The 22,813-nt window shown below is 41.7% G+C and overlaps 1 protein-coding gene across 1 annotated transcript in view; it reads left to right on the top strand.

Annotated features, from left to right (window-relative positions):
• Positions 1-22,813, top strand: part of LOC306940272 (inositol hexakisphosphate and diphosphoinositol-pentakisphosphate kinase 2-like) — a gene marked incomplete at its 3' end in the record, with an annotated part of 86,720 nt that overhangs the window by 20,195 nt on the left and 43,712 nt on the right. Inside the window, exons 7-14 of the mRNA XM_079525294.1 lie at positions 811-903; positions 1,210-1,278; positions 4,958-5,079; positions 6,913-7,014; positions 10,767-10,853; positions 11,111-11,186; positions 11,958-12,067; positions 12,553-12,638. Of these exons, the coding sequence (XP_079381420.1) occupies positions 811-903; positions 1,210-1,278; positions 4,958-5,079; positions 6,913-7,014; positions 10,767-10,853; positions 11,111-11,186; positions 11,958-12,067; positions 12,553-12,638 (745 nt within the window). The remainder of the gene's footprint in view (positions 1-810; positions 904-1,209; positions 1,279-4,957; positions 5,080-6,912; positions 7,015-10,766; positions 10,854-11,110; positions 11,187-11,957; positions 12,068-12,552; positions 12,639-22,813) is intronic.

Below are 22,813 nucleotides of genomic sequence, written 5' to 3'. Positions count from 1 at the left end.
TGCTCTCCCTATAGACCTGCTCTTCCCATAGACCTGCTCTCCCCATATACCTGCTCTTCCCATAGACCTGCTCTTCCCATAGACCTGCTCTCCCCATATACCTGCTCTCCCCATAGACCTGCTCTCCCCATAGACCTGCTCTCCCCATAGACCTGCTCTCCCTATAGACCTGCTCTCCCTATAGACCTGCTCTCCCCATAGACCTGCTCTCCCCATAGACCTGCTCTCCCCATAGACCTGCTCTCCCTATAGACCTGCTCTCCCCATAGACCTGCTCTCCCCATAGACCTGCTCTCCCCATAGACCTGCTCTCCCTATAGACCTGCTCTCCCCATAGACCTGCTCTCCCCATAGACCTGCTCTCCCTATAGACCTGCTCTCCCTATAGACCTGCTCTCCCCATAGACCTGCTCTCCCTATAGACCTGCTCTCCCCATAGACCTGCTCTTCCCATAGACCTGCTCTCCCTATAGACCTGCTCTCCCCATAGACCTGCTCTTCCCATAGACCTGCTCTCCCCATAGACCTGCTCTCCCTATAGACCTGCTCTCCCTATAGACCTGCTCTCCCTATAGACCTGCTCTCCCTATAGACCTGCTCTCCCCATAGGCCTCACGGCTGGTTGGGGCGCACTACACAAAAAGCGGCCCTGATTGTATGTATATATGTGTATATATGTATGTATATATGTATGTATTTATTGTATGTATATATGTATGTACAAGTATATATGTATGTATATATGTATTGTGTATATATGTATGTATATATGTGTATATATGTATGTATATATGTGTATTTGTACATCAGGTATACACCGTGGGACCAGACTACGCCCATGCAGAGGCAAGGAAGTCTCCAGCGCTGGACGGTAAGGTGGAGAGAGACAGCGAAGGCAAGGAGGTTAGTACTACTACTACTACTACTACTACTACTACTACCACTACTAATACTACTACTACTACTACTACTACTACTACTACTACTACTACTACTACTATTAGTAGTAGTAGTCTGGAGCAACTCGTGATCAGAGCTTCCATTGCTCCAGACTGTATGACGGAAGCATTTATATTTTACTCGTGATCAGAGCTTCCGTTGCTCCAGACTGTATGACGGAAGCGTTTATATCAGAGCTTCCGTTGCTCCAGACTGTAGGACACTGTCATTCTCAACGCCACAGATACAGTGTAACACTGCCCCCTACAGGTTCGTTATCCTGTCATTCTCAACGCCAGAGAGAAGCTCATCGCCTGGAAGGTCTGTCTGGCGTTCAAGGTTAGAAACACACAACTTAAACACTGTCTCTTTAAGGAGACAATGTGAACCTAATGATGATATGCTGTGCTTTGTATAAAATGTATTGTTTACCCCGGCAATGACAATAAAAACAATAAGTTGCAAAAAAAAAGAAACACAAAACTATATTGCAGGCAGGCGGGCGGGCGGGCGTGCGTGGCGGGCGGGCGGGCGGGCGGGCGAGTGTTTGATTGAAACGTTGTTTCTGTCCGTGAGACTAATTGTGAAAAGGACATTCTTTGTCCGCTGGCGGCTATTTTTCCTCACTTTTATGAGATTATTGAGATTAAAGCTGTCCTTTCTACAATTTACAATTACAATTTGGGCATTTAGCAGACGCTCTTAATCCAGAGCGACTTACATTAAGCAAGAACAAAAAAGCATGGGAATACATCACATATATAAAAGGTATTTATCGTATTTATCATGAAACATGCGTAAGCGTATATAATGAAACTATACATATAAACTATACATATATACTATACTATGCTATACATATGTACTATGACGTGCTATGACTACATACAATGCAATTATAGTGCTGTCTACATAACATGCTATAAGTCTGTATCAAATGCTATCTAAGTCTACAGAAGTGCTATCTAAGGGGGTAGGGTAAGTGCTATGGGCCATGATGGAGTCTGAAAAGGTGGGTTTTCAGACTACGGCAGAAGATTGGGAGTGATGCTGCAGTTCTGACTGCAACGGGAAGTTTCTAAATGTTTTCACTTATCTTTAGTATCTAGAATAGATTAATGACAGTATCTAGATAGGATATCGTTCATCTTTAGAGGTTAAATGTTAAATTAATGTAATGTTTAACGGGGTGCTATAGGACGTGTCTTCTCAACAGGGTGCTATAGGACGTGTCTTCTAAACAGGGTGCTAGGACGTGTCTTCTCAACAGGGTGCTATAGGACGTTTCTTCTAAACGGGGTGCTATAGGACGTTTCTTCTAAACGGGGTGCTATAGGACGTGTCTTCTAAACGGGGTGCTAGGACGTGTCTTCTAAACGGGGTGCTAGGACGTGTCTTCTAAACGGGGTGCTATAGGACGTGTCTTCTCAACAGGGTGCTATAGGACGTGTCTTCTCAACAGGGTGCTATAGGACGTGTCTTCTCAACAGGGTGCTATAGGACGTGTCTTCTCAACAGGGTGCTATAGGACGTGTCTTCTCAACGGGGTGCTAGGACGTGTCTTCTAAACGGGGTGCTATAGGACGTGTCTTCTCAACAGGGTGCTATAGGACGTGTCTTCTCAACGGGGTGCTAGGACGTGTCTTCTCAACGGGGTGCTAGGACGTGTCTTCTAAACGGGGTGCTATAGGACGTGTCTTCTAAACGGGGTGCTAGGACGTGTCTTCTAAACGGGGTGCTATAGGACGTGTCTTCTAAACGGGGTGCTATAGGACGTGTCTTCTAAACGGGGTGCTATAGGACGTGTCTTCTAAACGGGGTGCTAGGACGTGTCTTCTAAACGGGGTGCTATAGGACGTGTCTTCTAAACGGGGTGCTAGGACGTGTCTTCTAAACGGGGTGCTAGGACGTGTCTTCTAAACGGGGTGCTATAGGACGTGTCTTCTAAACTGGGTGCTAGGACGTGTCTTCTCAACGGGGTGCTATAGGACGTGTCTTCTAAACTGGGTGCTAGGACGTGTCTTCTCAACGGGGTGCTATAGGACGTGTCTTCTAAACAGGGTGCTATAGGACGTGTCTTCTAAACGGGGTGCTATAGGACGTGTCTTCTAAACGGGGTGCTATAGGACGTGTCTTCTAAACGGGGTGCTATAGGACGTGTCTTCTAAACGGGGTGCTATAGGACGTGTCTTCTAAACAGGGTGCTATAGGACGTGTCTTCTCAACGGGGTGCTAGGACGTGTCTTCTCAACGGGGTGCTAGGACGTGTCTTCTAAACGGGGTGCTAGGACGTGTCTTCTCAACGGGGTGCTATAGGACGTGTCTTCTAAACGGGGTGCTATAGGACGTGTCTTCTAAACGGGGTGCTATAGGACGTGTCTTCTAAACGGGGTGCTAGGACGTGTCTTCTCAACGGGGTGCTAGGACGTGTCTTCTCAACGGGGTGCTAGGACGTGTCTTCTAAACGGGGTGCTAGGACGTGTCTTCTAAACGGGGTGCTAGGACGTGTCTTCTCAACGGGGTGCTAGGACGTGTCTTCTCAACGGGGTGCTAGGACGTGTCTTCTAAACGGGGTGCTAGGACGTGTCTTCTCAACGGGGTGCTAGGACGTGTCTTCTCAACGGGGTGCTATAGGACGTGTCTTCTAAACGGGGTGCTATAGGACGTGTCTTCTAAACGGGGTGCTAGGACGTGTCTTCTCAACGGGGTGCTAGGACGTGTCTTCTAAACGGGGTGCTATAGGACGTGTCTTCTAAACGGGGTGCTAGGACGTGTCTTCTCAACGGGGTGCTAGGACGTGTCTTCTCAACGGGGTGCTATAGGACGTGTCTTCTAAATGGGGTGCTATAGGACGTGTCTTCTAAACGGGGTGCTAGGACGTGTCTTCTAAGCGGGGTGCTATAGGACGTGTATTCTAAACGGGGTGCTAGGACGTGTCTTCTCAACGGGGTGCTATAGGACGTGTCTTCTAAACGGGGTGCTATAGGACGTGTCTTCTAAATGGGGTGCTAGGACGTGTCTTCTAAACGAGGTGCTAGGACGTGTCTTCTAAACGGGGTGCTATAGGACGTCTCTTCTAAACGGGGTGCTAGGACGTGTCTTCTAAACGGGGTGCTATAGGACGTGTCTTCTAAACGGGGTGCTAGGACGTGTTTTCTAAACGGGGTGCTAGGACGTGTGTACACGTGTACACACGTGTGTAAGCAAGCAAAAATATGTCTCCATTACTTTCCGGAACGAAAGGGAGGGGCTTTACAGAGTAAAAGTGACCATGTCTTTCCGGCACCCCGAGCTTCTATTTTGAAGGAATCCCGGCGCTGATTGTGTTAATGTACTCTTACAGCAGACGGTGTGTAATATTAATGTAATATTATTGTAATATTATTGTAATATTAATGTAATATTAATGTACTCTTACAGCAGACGGTGTGTAATATTAATGTAATATTAATGTAATATTATTGTAATATGAATGTACTCTTACAGCAGACGGTGTGTAATATTAATGTAATATTAATGTAATATTATTGTAATATGAATGTACTCTTACAGCAGACGGTGTGTAATATTAATGTAATAATAATGTAATAATAATGTACTCTTACAGCAGACGGTGTGTAATATTAATGTAATATTAATGTAATAGTAATGTACTCTTACAGCAGACGGTGTGTAATATTAATGTAATATTAATGTAATATTAATGTACTCTTACAGCAGACGGTGTGTAATATTAATGTAATATTAATGTAATATTAATGTACTCTTACAGCAGACGGTGTGTAATAATGTAATATTAATGTAATATTAATGTAATATTAATGTACTCTTACAGCAGACGGTGTGTAATATTAATGTAATATTAATGTAATGTTAATGTAATATTAATGTACTCTTACAGCAGACGGTGTGTATATTAATGCAATATTAATGTAATATTAATGTACTCTTACAGCAGACGGTGTGTAATATTGTAATATTAATGTAATATTAATGTAATATTAATGTACTCTTACAGCAGACGGTGTGTGGCTTCGACCTGCTGCGCGCCAACGGCCAGTCGTACGTCTGCGACGTCAACGGTTTCAGCTTCGTCAAGAACTCCATGAAGTACTACGATGACTGCGCCAAAATACTAGGGTAATACTACCTAAATACTACTACTAATACTACTACTACTACTACTAATACTGGGGTCAGTACTACGATGACTGCGCCAAAATACTAGGGTAATACTAACTAAATACTACTACTAATACTACTACTACTACTACTAATACTGGGGTCAGTACTACGATGACTGCGCCAAAATACTAGGGTAATACTACCTAAATACTACTACTAATACTACTACTAATACTAATACTACTAATACTACTACTACTAATACTACTAATACTAATACTACTAATACTACTACTACTAATAATACTACTACTAATACTACTACTAATAATACAACTACTAATACTAATACTACTACTACTACTACTACTACTACTAATACTAATACTAATACTAATACTACTACTACTACTACTACTACTACTACTACTACTACTACTACTACTACTAATACTACTAATACTACTACTACTAATACTACTACTACTAATACTACTACTACTAATACTAATACTAATACTACTACTACTACTACTAATAATAATACTAATACTACTACTACTACTACTACTAATACTACTACTACTACTACTACTACTACTACTAATACAATACTACTACTACTACTACTACTAATACTAATACTAGTACTACTAATACTAATACTAATACTACTACTACTACTACTACTACTACTACTAATACTAATACTAATACTAGGGTCAGTACTACGATGACTATTGGCTATTGGTCTACAGTTGAAACCTGACAACAATAGCCACACATTAGCCAACACAATGTTGGCTTTAACACTTGCATGACTGCAGTAAGGCCACCTACAACACACACTGACTTCAGGTCATGACTGCAGTAAGGCCAGGTACCACAAGCTGACTTCAGGTCATGACTGTAGTAAGGCCAGGTACCACAAGCTGACAGCAGGTCATGACTGCAGTAAGGCCAGGTACCACAAGCTGACTTCAGGTCATAACTGCAGTAAGGCCAGGTACCACAAGCTGACTTCAGGTCATGACTGCAGTAAGGCCAGGTACCACAAGCTGACTTCAGGTCATGACTGTAGTAAGGCCAGGTACCACCAGCTGACTTCAGGTCATGACTGCAGTAAGGCCAGGTACCACAAGCTGACTTCAAGTCATGACTGCAGTAAGGCCAGGTACCACAAGCTGACAGCAGGTCATGACTGCAGTAAGGCCAGGTACCACAAGCTGACTTCAGGTCAGGACTGCAGTAAGGCCAGGTACCACAAGCTGACTTCAGGTCATGACTGTAGTAAGGCCAGGTACCACAAGCTGACTTCAGGTCATGACTGCAGTAAGGCTAGGTACCACAAGCTGACTTCAGGTCATGACTGCAGTAAGGCCAGGTACCACAAGCTGACTTCAGGTCATGACTGCAGTAAGGCCAGGTACCACAAGCTGACTTCAGTTCATGACTGTAGTAAGGCCAGGTACCACAAGCTGACTTCAGGTCATGACTGTAGTAAGGCCAGGTACCACAAGCTGACTTCAGGTCATGACTGCAGTAAGGCCAGGTACCACAAGCTGACTTCAGGTCATGACTGTAGTAAGGCCAGGTACCACAAGCTGACTTCAGGTCATGACTGTAGTAAGGCCAGGTACCACAAGCTGACTTCAGGTCATGACTGCAGTAAGGCCAGGTACCACAAGCTGACTTCAGGTCATGACTGTAGCAAGGCCAGGTTGCACAACTCTATATAAACTATATATTTATATATAATGGTCCATCCCTCTATAGACTATAGTAACTCTATATAAACTATATATTTCATATCAATAACAGTACAGTAACTATATATATTAATAACAGGAACATCATCATGAGAGAACTGGCTCCACAGTTCCAGATCCCCTGGTCCATCCCTCTGGAGGCTGAAGACATCCCTATCGTCCCCACCACCTATGGCACCATGTGAGTGACCTCTGATGACCTTTAACCTTACGACCTCTGGCACCATGTGAGTATACCTGTAACTCTGTGTGTGCCACCAAGTGGCGACTAAAGGTACTGTGCCTGTATGCCACTATGAGCTCTGTTTTGTTTTTGGCAGATTAATGTCCGCGTTACCGGGCATGGAGAATACTAACCCTAACCCATTGTAACCATCGGCTGTCATTAGCATTAGCTCACGCTGTTTATCTTTGGACCGAAACGTTAACACGTCTGGAGCAACGCGGTACGAAATCACAAATGACATCCGAACCTTGGATGCATCAGAATAACCATGGATGATAGCAGTTGTAGATTCAGAACCATGGACAGCTCTCGTAGATTCAGAACCATGGACAGCTCTCGTGGATTCAGAACCATGGACAGCTCTCGTAGATTCAGAACCATGGACAGCTCTCGTGGATTCAGAACCATGGACAGCTCTCGTATATTCAGAACCACGGACAGCTCTCGTGGATTCAGAACCACGGACAGCTCTCGTAGATTCAGAACCACGGACAGCTCTCGTGGATTCAGAACCACGGACAGCTCTCGTAGATTCAGAACCACGGACAGCTCTCGTAGATTCAGAACCATGGACAGCTCTCGTGGATTCAGAACCATGGACAGCTCTCGTATATTCAGAACCACGGACAGCTCTCGTGGATTCAGAACCACGGACAGCTCTCGTAGATTCAGAACCATGGACAGCTCTCGTGGATTCAGAACCACGGACAGCTCTCGTAGATTCAGAACCATGGACAGCTCTCGTGGATTCAGAACCACGGACAGCTCTCGTAGATTCAGAAACACGGACAGCTCTCGTAGATTCAGAACCATGGACAGCTCTCATAGATTCAGAACCACGGACAGCTCTCGTAGATTCAGAACCATGGACAGCTCTCGTAGAATCAGAACCATGGACAGCTCTCATAGATTCAGAACCACGGACAGCTCTCGTAGATTCAGAACCATGGACAGCTCTCGTAGATTCAGAACCACGGACAGCTCTCGTAGATTCAGAACCATGGACAGCTCTCGTAGAATCAGAACCATGGACAGCTCTCGTAGAATCAGAACCATGGACAGCTCTCATAGATTCAGAACCACGGACAGCTCTCGTAGATTCAGAACCATGGACAGCTCTCGTAGATTCAGAACCATGGACAGCTCTCGTAGATTCAGAACCATGGACAGCTCTCGTAGAATCAGAACCACGGACAGCTCTCGTAGAATCAGAACCATGGACAGCTCTCGTAGATTCAGAACCATGGACAGCTCTCGTAGAATCAGAACCACGGACAGCTCTCGTAGATTCAGAACCACGGTCAGCTCTCATAGATTCTGAGTTATGAGGCTTTGAACATCCTACTTTGACTGTAGGTAAATGGGGGGGAGGGTGCAAAGATCCTGGTGCTGGGGGTGACGGAGGCGTTGCCAATGTTAAAAGCTTATTTTCAGCTCAACCGCTTCACATGGTGTACTGTAAAGCTTTAGGTACGACGTCCCATAGGCGGGGGGTACGAACATGTTCCTAGATGGCAGACAACGTCCCATAGGCGGGGAGTACGAACATGTTCCTAGATGGCAGACAAGTTGGTCCCATAGGCGGTGGGTATGAACATGTTACTAGATGGCAGACAAGTTGGTCCCATAGGCGGGTGGTACAAACATGTTCCTACATGGCAGACAACGTCCCATAGGCGGGGGGTACGAACATGTTCCTAGATAATAATAATAATAATAAAACTTTATTTGTATAGCACCTTTCATGACATGAAATGCAGCTCAAAGTGCTTTACACAAAAAATAAAAGAAAGGCAGGGCATAAACAATACAGTGAGGACATGAATAACATTTTTTTTAAAAGACAAATAAATCAATTAAAGCAAGGGTGTAGAAGTGGGTCTTGAGCTGAGCTTTAAAAATGTCTACAGAGGCTGCCTGTCGAAGGTACAGTGGGAGTTTGTTCCACGCCGTCGGCCCGTAGAAGCAAAAAGCTGCTTCCCCGTATTTTTTAGTTGCCATTTTTTTAGGCAAAGCGAGCAGGCCAGCAGTGGAAGACCTTAGGGGGCGGTTTGGGACATATTTCGGCAGGCAGTCATGTAGGTAGGAAGGTGCGAGACCATTGAGAGCTTTATAAACAAGTAAAATAATTTTAAAATCAATCCTAAAAACAACCGGAAGCCAGTGCAATGAGGCCAAGACTGGAGTAATATGTTCTCTCATCTTAGTTCTAGTTAAAACTCTGGCTGCTGCATTTTGGACAAGTTGTAATCTGTCAGTTGATTTCTTAGGCAATCCAGAAAAAAGTGCATTGCAGTAATCAAGCCGAGAAAAAACAAAGGCGTGGATTAGCGTTTTTGCATCGTCCAGTGACAAATAGGCTCTGATTCGTGCAATATTTCTAAGATGAAAAAAGGCAATCTTGGTAACATGATTAATGTGTGAATTAAAATTCAGTTCAGAATCAATAATGATCCCCAAGTTCTTTACTGTACTGTTACTTTCTACAGTCAGGTTGCCAAGTCTGCTTTTATTTTCTGCTTACTAGAACCGATTATGAGAACTTCTGTCTTATCCTCATTTAGCTTGAGAAAGTTCTCACTCATCCAGCATTTGATGCTAGACAGACAGGTCAACAGTGGGTCTAAAGCACAGGGATCATCTGGAGCTACAGAAAGATATAGTTGGGTATCATCAGCATAGAAATGAAAATTGACTCCGTGATTGGTAATGAGTTCTCCCAATGGCAGTATGTACAGGGTGAATAACAGAGGACCAAGAATCGAGCCCTGTGGAATACCAGAACCGATGTTGTGTTTGTCTGAGTCAAACTCAGCAAGATTGACAAAATAGCTTCTGTTTGTTAGGTAGGAGGAAAACCTGGAACGTTGTCTACCTAGATGGCAGACAACGTCCCATAGGCGGGGGGTACGAACATGTTACTAGTTGGCAGACAACGTCCCATAGTCGGGGGGGTACGAACATGTTCCTAGATGGCAGACAACGTCCTATAGGCAAAACTTATAGATACAAATTATAGGGGAAAAAAAGGATGGAAGCCAGGCTGTTATGATGGACAGCTGGGACAGCCAATCAGGTGGGAGGCCAGGCTAGTAGACATGGTACCATTGGTTGGAAGGTGTAGACATTAGAGGGTAAGTTTAAGGTGGATTTGGGTCAATGAAATATATTTATTATTTCTGATACTTCGTGACCGTGGAGAGCCAAGGTCCGTTTCTCAGTGACCGTGGAGAGCCAAGGTCCGTTTCTCAGTGACCGTGGAGAGCCAAGGTCCGTTTCTCAGTGACCGTGGAGAGCCAAGGTCCGTTTCTCAGTGACCGTGGAGAGCCAAGGTCCGTTTCTCAGTGACCGTGGAGAGCCAAGGTCCGTTTCTCAGTGACCGTAGAGAGCCAAGGTCCGTTTCTCAGTGACCGTGGAGAGCCAAGGTCCGTTTCTCAGTGACCGTGGAGAGCCAAGGTCCGTTTCTCAGTGACCATGGAGAGCCAAGGTCCGTTTCTCAGTGACCGTGGAGAGCCAAGGTCCGTTTCTCAGTGACCGTAGAGAGCCAAGGTCCGTTTCTCAGTGACCGTGGAGAGCCAAGGTCCGTTTCTCAGTGACCGTGGAGAGCCAAGGTCCGTTTCTCAGTGGATTTAGCATCTATGAAGGTTAAATAACATAGGATGGAGTTACCGTGTGTTGTAATGTTATTAATATAATGCTATTAATAGGATGGAGTTACGGTGTGTCATCGCCGTCATTCGTCATGGAGACAGAACTCCCAAGCAGAAAATGAAGATGGAGGTTCGACACCAGAGGTGAACACAATAACACATGAGGATCTAATGAGTGTGTGTGTGTGTGTGTGTGTGTGTGTGTGTGTGTGTGTGTGTGTGCGTGTGCGTGCGCGTGCACGCGCGCAAGACTAGGTTTAAAGTATTGGTTTAAATAAAGATTTCTCTAGGTTTGTCATTCATGGAACTAAATGATGTATTGCTGTCTGTCTGTCTGTCTGTCTGTCTGTCTGTCTGTCTGTCTGTCTGTCTGTCTGTCTGTCTGTCCGTCCGTCCTCCAGGTTCTTCGAGCTCTTTGAGAAGTGTGACGGATACAAGAGTGGAAAACTGAAGTTAAAGAAACCCAAGCAGTTACAAGTTAGTACATCTTTAATCAATATTATAGAGGGCGTGCGTTACTGTCATTAATGCACGCCTGTGTTGCTGCAGGAACGAGCCGAAGGCGAGTTCTGTAAGCAGTTCCTTTACTTACTTACACTTAGAGTTCTGGGTACGACTGCTGCTCTGAGTCCTAGAGTTCTCTGCTGTCTGTCTGGGTACGACTGTTGCTCTGAGTCCTAGAGCTCTCTGCTGTCTGTCTGGGTACGACTGCTGCTCTGAGTCCTAGAGCTCTCTGCTGTCTGTCTGGGTACGACTGCTGCTCTGAGTCCTAGAGTTCTCTGCTGTCTGTCTGGGTACGACTGTTGCTCTGAGTCCTAGAGCTCTCTGCTGTCTGTCTGGGTACGACTGCTGCTCTGAGTCCTAGAGCTCTCTGCTGTCTGTCTGGGTACGACTGCTGCTCTGAGTCCTAGAGCTCTCTGCTGTCTGTCTGGGTACGACTGCTGCTCTGAGTCCTAGAGCTCTCTGCTGCTGTCTGTCTGGGTACGACTGCTGCTGACCTTATACCAACCTTGAAACGTACCTTAGTTACGTCACCAAGAATGGTGATCCCTGTTGGGTATTGGCTGTTGAGGACACCGACATACATAACTATTGAGGATAAAAAGTGAGAGCAGAAAAGTGAAGACGCCAAAAGAGATTTGCCGGAATGACGTTTGTGATGATTTGATTGGCCGAGCACGGAATGTGATGATGTACGATGATAAGAACTCACTTCACACGAGTGAGATTTTTTTATGTCATCAACAGGAAGTGCTGGACATCGCTCGGCAGCTGTTGGTGGAACTGGATCAGAACACAGATTCTGAGATCGAGGAATCCAAAGCCAAGCTGGAGCAGCTGAAGACGGTCCTGGAGATGTAAGAATTATCATCTTATATTAAGAATTATAATCTTATATTAACAGTATGTCTGGATGTACAGTAAGCCAAGCTGGAGCAGCTGATAACTCATAGCCTGGCGGGGCCTCATAGCCTGGCGGGGCCAGACTCATAGCCTGGCGGGGCCAGACTCATAGCCTGGCGGGGCCAGACTCATAGCCTGGCGGGGCCAGACTCATAGCCTGGCGGGGCCAGACTCATAGCCTGGCGGGGCCAGACTCATAGCCTGGCGGGGCCAGACTCATAGCCTGGCGGGGCCAGACTCATAGCCTGGCGGGGCCAGACTCATAGCCTGGCGGGGCCAGACTCATAGCCTGGCCTGGCCTGGCCATAGGATGCACATTTCAAATTGTGTTATTGTTGTTCTACTACAAATACTATTAACATTGAGTGACTGCAGTTTCTCTCAGCGGTGAAATGTCATTACGTCTCTTTCAGAATAAAAGCAAACCTTTCCCTTTCAGGTACGGCCATTTTTCCGGCATCAATCGTAAAGTGCAGCTGACCTACCTTCCCCATGGCTGCCCCAAGGCCTCCAGTGAGGAAGAAGGTAATGTTTTAACCTTCTCCAGTGAGGAGGAAGGCAATGTTTTAACCTTCTCCAGGGTTAGTTACTTAGTCTAAACCAGGGGTGTCAAACTCATTTTGGGGCAAGGGCCACATTGCGCGAAAGGTGACTTGATGAGGGCCGCGCCCAGTTGCAGCTCACATGGGTTGACTTACACTACTTGATACTTGGCTTTGTTTTCTACTACTACTACTACTTTTCTACTGTTTATTGACATAAATTTACTTTATTTGTATTACAGTTGTAGGCTACAAGACGTTTGGTATGAGATGTGGAAAAAAGACCCAATAAACCACTCGAAAATAGTTAAAAATGCAATCATTATTTTATCAAAAATATCCAAAATGGCAAATTGTAGCCATCATGAAATCTGACACTTTGCATCTCTTTGCTTTGACTATCGTGTGTAAGTAGACTATATTCCTCACTTGGTAAGGGAAATTAAACTCTACTGAGCTGTAACAACTATGGTTAGCCTCTCCATGTCCTGCTGTATCAGAGTGTGAGGAGACTAATCCACAACAACTCAACTAGTAGTTGAATAGACTGTTAACGAGCCCATCAGTGACAACATTCCGCACCGGCCCACGGATCACCAGTTTGACACCCCTGGCTTAGACCATAGCTATTCCTTCCTTCCATCCCACACACACACACACACACACACACACACACACACACACACACACACACACACACACACACACACACACACACACACACACACACACACATTCCTGGTACTCAGCTGTTCATTGTTAAGCAATTAACACTTTGTGTGCCCACACACCACTTTTTTTTTAAACAGAGTGCCCACGTTTTACATTCATTTTTTTGACATGTTATTTTTTTTATTAAAAAAAAATGTTTTTTTTTTTTGTTTTTTTTTTTATAAATGGCCGGCGGGCCGCATTGGGCGGCTCCGCGGGCCGCATGCGGCCCGTGGATCGCCAGTTTGACACAAGGTTTAGACTCTAAACCTTCCCCATGGCTGCCCCAATGGAGGAAGGTAATGTTTAAACCATTTAGGCCTGGCGTCGACATTTAAAAAAATCTCCTAAATCCTGACAGTTTTCTGAAATACCTTATGTTTCTGTATCGGTGGTGCTCAATATTTCATGTCAAGTAGAGATGCAACCGATCCGATATTATATCGGGATCGGCCTCCGATCCAGCTTAATTAATGTATCGGAGATCGGATTTGACGCCACCGATACACGCTCCGATACAGGAGGGGGAAACGTGTTTAATGTTTACTACAGTCCGTTCTGCACAGACAGTGCAGTGAGCGAATCCAACCTCCAGTATGTACAGACTTCCAACAGAGACTATAGAAAAAAAGCCCCACTAAGGTGCAATATGCAAGAGAATGGAATCACTTACAGACTTAACAGTATTAGAAGTATAAAGTTTACACGTCGCACGGATCAGTCAAGTCACTGCATGCGCAGTTGTGTGGTGGAGACTCGATCATCTCCACACCACAGCTGCGTTCTGACATTGTTGTTGATGAGATTGCTCTTGTAATCCATTCTTCTGCTATATATTAACTGCACACACGTGCTGTTTAGCGCTATGTGATTCAATCTTTGTAACTTTATTATTGCCATTGGAAATGCTGCTGTGACGATGATGAAGAATAAGCGCACGTCGTCGTCGCGGTTAAATCCGTCTTTATATAATTGGCTCAGTTATCAAACCATGACATTGTTGTCAGAACTCAGAAGCTCAAATATTGATTCGGATTGTAAGTTTAGTGCAATTCTTAAGACAAAGACAGAGTTTGCAAACTAAAGTTGCATAAACACAACACCAGCACCATAACAAACGTCCTGAGACCTGAGGTATTTTTTTTCTCCCCGAGTTCTGTCGGTAAGGCTCAAGGCTTGTTAGCCAGGCTATTTTGTCACATGATAGCGCAGCTGATTCCAGGCATCACATTAGGGCTAAAAGGTACCACTGTACATAGCAATAATAATAATTACTATTATTATTATTAATAGACCATAGTATTAATTAACAGGTTACATGCAGGCATCACTTTAGGGGTAAAAAGGTACCTTTGCACATAATAATAATAATAATAATAATAATTTAAAAAAAACATACTATTAATTAACAGGTTGCCATTTCCTTAAGGTTTACAGGTTAAACACTTCTTATTCTTATTTTTAAACACTTAACCCTAAACATCCCCTCTTTGAATTTAAATGTAAGGCATTTGTACATTATTTGCTATTTAGAGATATATGCTGTGTATTACAGCCTTGTGTAACATTACACAACAAACAATATTAATAGTATGACTGCTCTATTATTTGAAGCCTATTCTACAATTAAAAAAATCACACCCGTGTGAAGTGAGGGGCACTCTTATCATTGTACATCATCATGACGTAACATGTCTATTTGCTCAGACACTGATGTAAATTCTCCATTCATTGTCAACAGGAATTTAATGTTTGTAAGACAAAAATCTACACTTAGCTGAATATAGGAGGGGCTTGTGCCCCTCAAAAATAAGGGGACTTCCCTCAAGTCAAACCACTCGTTAGTCAGACCCATGCTGCGGGTTACAAATCATCGTGGCTTGGGTTAGGTTAGGGTTTAGGATAGTGTTAATAATGGTCTGACTAAATTGAGATCTCTAACCAATGCCACGCTACCAAAAATAATGTCAATGCGCATTTTGTATTACATTTTTTTGCTATGTAAAATATCGGATATCGGGAGTGTATCGGGAAATTTCAAAAATTAATATATCGGATCGGATCGGAATTGAAAAATCAGTATCGTTGCATCTCTAATGTCAAGGACCCCAAAACGTATTATGTAATTGGCCGCCGACCCCCATCTGAAAACATGTTGTTCCAGGGACCCCCCATAAGTAAAGATTTGAGTTAAAAATGTTCAAATGTTCCTCAAATTTGAGGAACATTTTCACGATTTTTCAAAAAATAGCAGACCTACAAGCTCGTAGCGCGGCACTCGGTGCCGCGCTACGAGCTTGTAGATCTGCTATGTTTCAATAGCTAAAGTATAACATCATGCTATAAACACCAAAAGGGGTTCCCGTCTAGAATGAGTTAACTCATGTTCATGACCAAAAACCTTAGAGTATATATGAATAGAGACGGCACCCGGAGGAAACCCTGAGGAGAAATGGACATAGTGGCCGAATTTGGTATTGCAGCGCTGGGCCAATTCTGGTCCGTTGACTATCATTGCGCACGTTCATGATGACACGTGAACGCTCTTTCATACGTTTGGCCCAATTCTTCCCAGAATGCACTCTGTTCCTAGCCGGAAGGAGGAGTGAAGTCGCCTCATGCTCTTTTGAGCAACTTAATGCAAGTGGATGAGGAGGAGAAATCCGGTGCCGTCTCTATTTATATATACTCTAAGGACAAAAACCTGTCATGGAAATGTGGTCTCACTTCCTTCCTGGACTACAAATTCACACCTCCATGCAGCCTCCCCCCCCCCCCCCCCCCCCCTCTCCACAAGGAGGGGAAGTGCACTAAAGCATTATGGGCATTGTAGGAATTCAGCAATCCAGTCAAACCCTAGTGAAAACCTAGTCAAACTCACTTTACTCACTTTACCCAGATACAGCTCAATGTGTTCTTATAACAAAAAAAATCACACCCGTGTGAACTGAGTGGTGCAAGGTCTTATATAGCCTGATCAGCTGTGGTCTGACGTAATGTCAGTGACCATAGTAACCATGCTCATTTTTTTGGGTCCCACGTACAGGTACACACACGTACAGGTACACGGGTACATACACGGGTACAGACAAAGCTGGTTGTTGGAGTGGTTTGCACCACTCAAAAACATGGCATGGATGCACCTGAGACGTATCCTCAGCGATTTATCTCAAGGTCATCGGGGTTTCGGGTCTCTCCAACATCATACCCATCATTCAGGTGACCCAGCTGGGGTGATCAAGTCTCCACTTATGTCCCAGTAGCTACCCTCAATCCGGGCCCCTCCTACGTCTCACCAGGTCCACTCCTGGTGAGCACCACACTTCCTTCAGGAGTGGTGGATTCCTATTAGGAATCCAGCGACGGTGGCTCAGGGGTAGAGTGACCGGATGGTAACCGCAAGGTTGCCAGTTCAAACCCGGGCTCCCCCAGAGTTAGTGTCGAAGTGTCCTTGAGCAAGACACTGAACCCCTAATTGCTCCTGATGTGCTGGTTGGTGCCTTGCATGGTTTCTGCCACCAGCTCAATGTGTTCTTATATTATCACCACTTTACCCAAATACAGCTCAATGTGTTCTTATATTATCACCACTTTACCCAAATACAGCTCAATGTGTTCTTATATTATCACCACTTTACCCAAATACAGCTCAATGTGTTCTTATATTATCACCACTTTACCCAAATACAGCTCAATGTGTTCTTATATTATCACCACTTTACCCAAATACAGCTCAATGTGTTATTATATTATCATCACTTTACCTCAAATACAGCTCAATGTGTTCTTATATTATCACCACTTTACCCAAATACAGCTCAATGTGTTCTTATATTATCACCACTTTACCCAAATACAGCTCAATGTGTTCTTATATTATCACCACTTTACCCAAATACAGCTCAATGTGTTCTTATATTATCACCACTTTACCCAAATACAGCTCAATGTGTTCTTATATTATCACCACTTTACCCAAATACAGCTCAATGTGTTCTTATATTATCACCACTTTACCCAAATACAGCTCAATGTGTTCTTATATTATCACCACTTTACCCAAATACAGCTCAATGTGTTCTTATATTATCACCACTTTACCCAAATACAGCTCAATGTGTTCTTATATTAACACCACTTTACCCAAATACAGCTCAATGTGTTCTTATATTATCACCTTTACCCAAATACAGCTCAATGTGTTCTTATATTATCATCACTTTACCCAAATACAGCTCAATGTGTTCTTATATTATCACCACTTTACCCAAATACAGCTCAATGTGTTCTTATATTATCACCACTTTACCCAAATACAGCTCAATGTGTTCTTATATTATCACCACTTTACCCAAATACAGCTCAATGTGTTCTTATATTATCACCACTTTACCCAAATACAGCTCAATGTGTTCTTATATTAACACCACTTTACCCAAATACAGCTCAATGTGTTCTTATATTATCACCTTTACCCAAATACAGCTCAATGTGTTCTTATATTATCACCACTTTACCCAAATACAGCTCAATGTGTTCTTATATTATCACCACTTTACCCAAATACAGCTCAATGTGTTCTTATATTATCACCACTTTACCCAAATACAGCTCAATGTGTTCTTATATTATCACCACTTTACCCAAATACAGCTCAATGTGTTCTTATATTATCACCACTTTACCCAAATACAGCTCAATGTGTTCTTATATTATCACCTTTACCCAAATACAGCTCAATGTGTTCTTATATTATCACCACTTTACCCAAATACAGCTCAATGTGTTCTTATATTATCACCACTTTATCCAAATACAGCTCAATGTGTTCTTATATTATCACCACTTTACCCAAATACAGCTCAATGTGTTCTTATATTATCACCACTTTACCCAAATACAGCTCAATGTGTTCTTATATTATCACCACTTTACCCAAATACAGCTCAATGTGTTCTTATATTATCACCACTTTACCCAAATACAGCTCAATGTGTTCTTATATTATCATCACTTTACCCAAATACAGCTCAATGTGTTCTTATATTATCACCACTTTACCCAAATACAGCTCAATGTGTTCTTATATTATCATCACTTTACCCAAATACAGCTCAATGTGTTCTTATATTATCACCACTTTACCCAAATACAGCTCAATGTGTTCTTATATTATCACCACTTTACCCAAATACAGCTCAATGTGTTCTTATATTAACACCACTTTACCCAAATACAGCTCAATGTGTTCTTATATTATCACCTTTACCCAAATACAGCTCAATGTGTTCTTATATTATCATCACTTTACCCAAATACAGCTCAATGTGTTCTTATATTATCACCACTTTACCCAAATACAGCTCAATGTGTTCTTATATTATCACCACTTTACCCAAATACAGCTCAATGTGTTCTTATATTATCACCACTTTACCCAAATACAGCTCAATGTGTTCTTATATTATCACCACTTTACCCAAATACAGCTCAATGTGTTCTTATATTAACACCACTTTACCCAAATACAGCTCAATGTGTTCTTATATTATCACCTTTACCCAAATACAGCTCAATGTGTTCTTATATTATCACCACTTTACCCAAATACAGCTCAATGTGTTCTTATATTATCACCACTTTACCCAAATACAGCTCAATGTGTTCTTATATTATCACCACTTTACCCAAATACAGCTCAATGTGTTCTTATATTATCACCACTTTACCCAAATACAGCTCAATGTGTTCTTATATTATCACCACTTTACCCAAATACAGCTCAATGTGTTCTTATATTATCACCTTTACCCAAATACAGCTCAATGTGTTCTTATATTATCACCACTTTACCCAAATACAGCTCAATGTGTTCTTATATTATCACCACTTTATCCAAATACAGCTCAATGTGTTCTTATATTATCACCACTTTACCCAAATACAGCTCAATGTGTTCTTATATTATCACCACTTTACCCAAATACAGCTCAATGTGTTCTTATATTATCACCACTTTACCCAAATACAGCTCAATGTGTTCTTATATTATCACCACTTTACCCAAATACAGCTCAATGTGTTCTTATATTATCACCACTTTACCCAAATACAGCTCAATGTGTTCTTATATTATCACCACTTTACCCAAATACAGCTCAATGTGTTCTTATATTAACACCACTTTACCCAAATACAGCTCAATGTGTTCTTATATTAACACCACTTTACCCAAATACAGCTCAATGTGTTCTTATATTATCACCTTTACCCAAATACAGCTCAATGTGTTCTTATATTATCACCACTTTACCCAAATACAGCTCAATGTGTTCTTATATTATCACCACTTTACCCAAATACAGCTCAATGTGTTCTTATATTATCACCACTTTACCCAAATACAGCTCAATGTGTTCTTATATTATCACCACTTTACCCAAATACAGCTCAATGTGTTCTTATATTATCACCACTTTACCCAAATACAGCTCAATGTGTTCTTATATTATCACCTTTACCCAAATACAGCTCAATGTGTTCTTATATTATCACCACTGTACCCAAATACAGCTCAATGTGTTCTTATATTATCACCACTTTATCCAAATACAGCTCAATGTGTTCTTATATTATCACCACTTTACCCAAATACAGCTCAATGTGTTCTTATATTATCACCACTTTACCCAAATACAGCTCAATGTGTTCTTATATTATCACCACTTTACCCAAATACAGCTCAATGTGTTCTTATATTATCACCACTTTACCCAAATACAGCTCAATGTGTTCTTATATTATCACCACTTTACCCAAATACAGCTCAATGTGTTCTTATATTATCACCTTTACCCAAATACAGCTCAATGTGTTCTTATATTATCACCACTTTACCCAAATACAGCTCAATGTGTTCTTATATTATCACCACTTTACCCAAATACAGCTCAATGTGTTCTTATATTATCACCTTTACCCAAATACAGCTCAATGTGTTCTTATATTATCACCTTTACCCAAATACAGCTCAATGTGTTCTTATATTATCACCTTTACCCAAATACAGCTCAATGTGTTCTTATATTATCACCACTTTACCCAAATACAGCTCAATGTGTTCTTATATTATCACCACTTTACCCAAATACAGCTCAATGTGTTCTTATATTATCACCTTTACCCAAATACAGCTCAATGTGTTCTTATATTATCACCACTTTACCCAAATACAGCTCAATGTGTTCTTATATTATCCCCACTTTACCCAAATACAGCTCAATGTGTTCTTATATTATCACCTTTACCCAAATACAGCTCAATGTGTTCTTATATTATCACCACTTTACCCAAATACAGCTCAATGTGTTCTTATATTATCACCACTTTACCCAAATACAGCTCAATGTGTTCTTATATTATCACCACTTTACCCAAATACAGCTCAATGTGTTCTTATATTAACACCACTTTACCCAAATACAGCTCAATGTGTTCTTATATTATCACCTTTACCCAAATACAGCTCAATGTGTTCTTATATTATCACCACTTTACCCAAATACAGCTCAATGTGTTCTTATATTATCACCACTTTACCCAAATACAGCTCAATGTGTTCTTATATTATCACCACTTTACCCAAATACAGCTCAATGTGTTCTTATATTATCACCACTTTACCCAAATACAGCTCAATGTGTTCTTATATTATCACCACTTTACCCAAATACAGCTCAATGTGTTCTTATATTATCACCTTTACCCAAATACAGCTCAATGTGTTCTTATATTATCACCACTTTACCCAAATACAGCTCAATGTGTTCTTATATTATCACCACTTTATCCAAATACAGCTCAATGTGTTCTTATATTATCACCACTTTACCCAAATACAGCTCAATGTGTTCTTATATTATCACCACTTTACCCAAATACAGCTCAATGTGTTCTTATATTATCACCACTTTACCCAAATACAGCTCAATGTGTTCTTATATTATCACCACTTTACCCAAATACAGCTCAATGTGTTCTTATATTATCACCACTTTACCCAAATACAGCTCAATGTGTTCTTATATTATCACCACTTTACCCAAATACAGCTCAATGTGTTCTTATATTATCACCACTTTACCCAAATACAGCTCAATGTGTTCTTATATTATCACCACTTTACCCAAATACAGCTCAATGTGTTCTTATATTAACACCACTTTACCCAAATACAGCTCAATGTGTTCTTATATTAACACCACTTTACCCAAATACAGCTCAATGTGTTCTTATATTATCACCTTTACCCAAATACAGCTCAATGTGTTCTTATATTATCACCACTTTACCCAAATACAGCTCAATGTGTTCTTATATTATCACCACTTTACCCAAATACAGCTCAATGTGTTCTTATATTATCACCACTTTACCCAAATACAGCTCAATGTGTTCTTATATTATCACCACTTTACCCAAATACAGCTCAATGTGTTCTTATATTATCACCACTTTACCCAAATACAGCTCAATGTGTTCTTATATTATCACCTTTACCCAAATACAGCTCAATGTGTTCTTATATTATCACCACTGTACCCAAATACAGCTCAATGTGTTCTTATATTATCACCACTTTATCCAAATACAGCTCAATGTGTTCTTATATTATCACCACTTTACCCAAATACAGCTCAATGTGTTCTTATATTATCACCTTTACCCAAATACAGCTCAATGTGTTCTTATATTATCACCACTTTACCCAAATACAGCTCAATGTGTTCTTATATTATCACCACTTTACCCAAATACAGCTCAATGTGTTCTTATATTATCACCACTTTATCCAAATACAGCTCAATGTGTTCTTATATTATCACCACTTTACCCAAATACAGCTCAATGTGTTCTTATATTATCACCTTTACCCAAATACAGCTCAATGTGTTCTTATATTATCACCACTTTACCCAAATACAGCTCAATGTGTTCTTATATTATCACCACTTTACCCAAATACAGCTCAATGTGTTCTTATATTATCACCTTTACCCAAATACAGCTCAATGTGTTCTTATATTATCACCTTTACCCAAATACAGCTCAATGTGTTCTTATATTATCACCTTTACCCAAATACAGCTCAATGTGTTCTTATATTATCACCTTTACCCAAATACAGCTCAATGTGTTCTTATATTATCACCACTTTACCCAAATACAGCTCAATGTGTTCTTATATTATCACCACTTTACCCAAATACAGCTCAATGTGTTCTTATATTATCACCACTTTACCCAAATACAGCTCAATGTGTTCTTATATTATCACCACTTTACCCAAATACAGCTCAATGTGTTCTTATATTATCACCTTTACCCAAATACAGCTCAATGTGTTCTTATATTATCACCACTTTACCCAAATACAGCTCAATGTGT

Source organism: Electrona antarctica, assembly GCF_951216825.1.
Source record: "Electrona antarctica genome assembly, chromosome: 16".
NCBI classification, from domain to species: Eukaryota; Metazoa; Chordata; class Actinopteri; order Myctophiformes; family Myctophidae; genus Electrona; species Electrona antarctica.
Note: the sequence above shows the minus strand (reverse complement) of the source record. Positions and strands in the feature narration are given on the sequence as shown.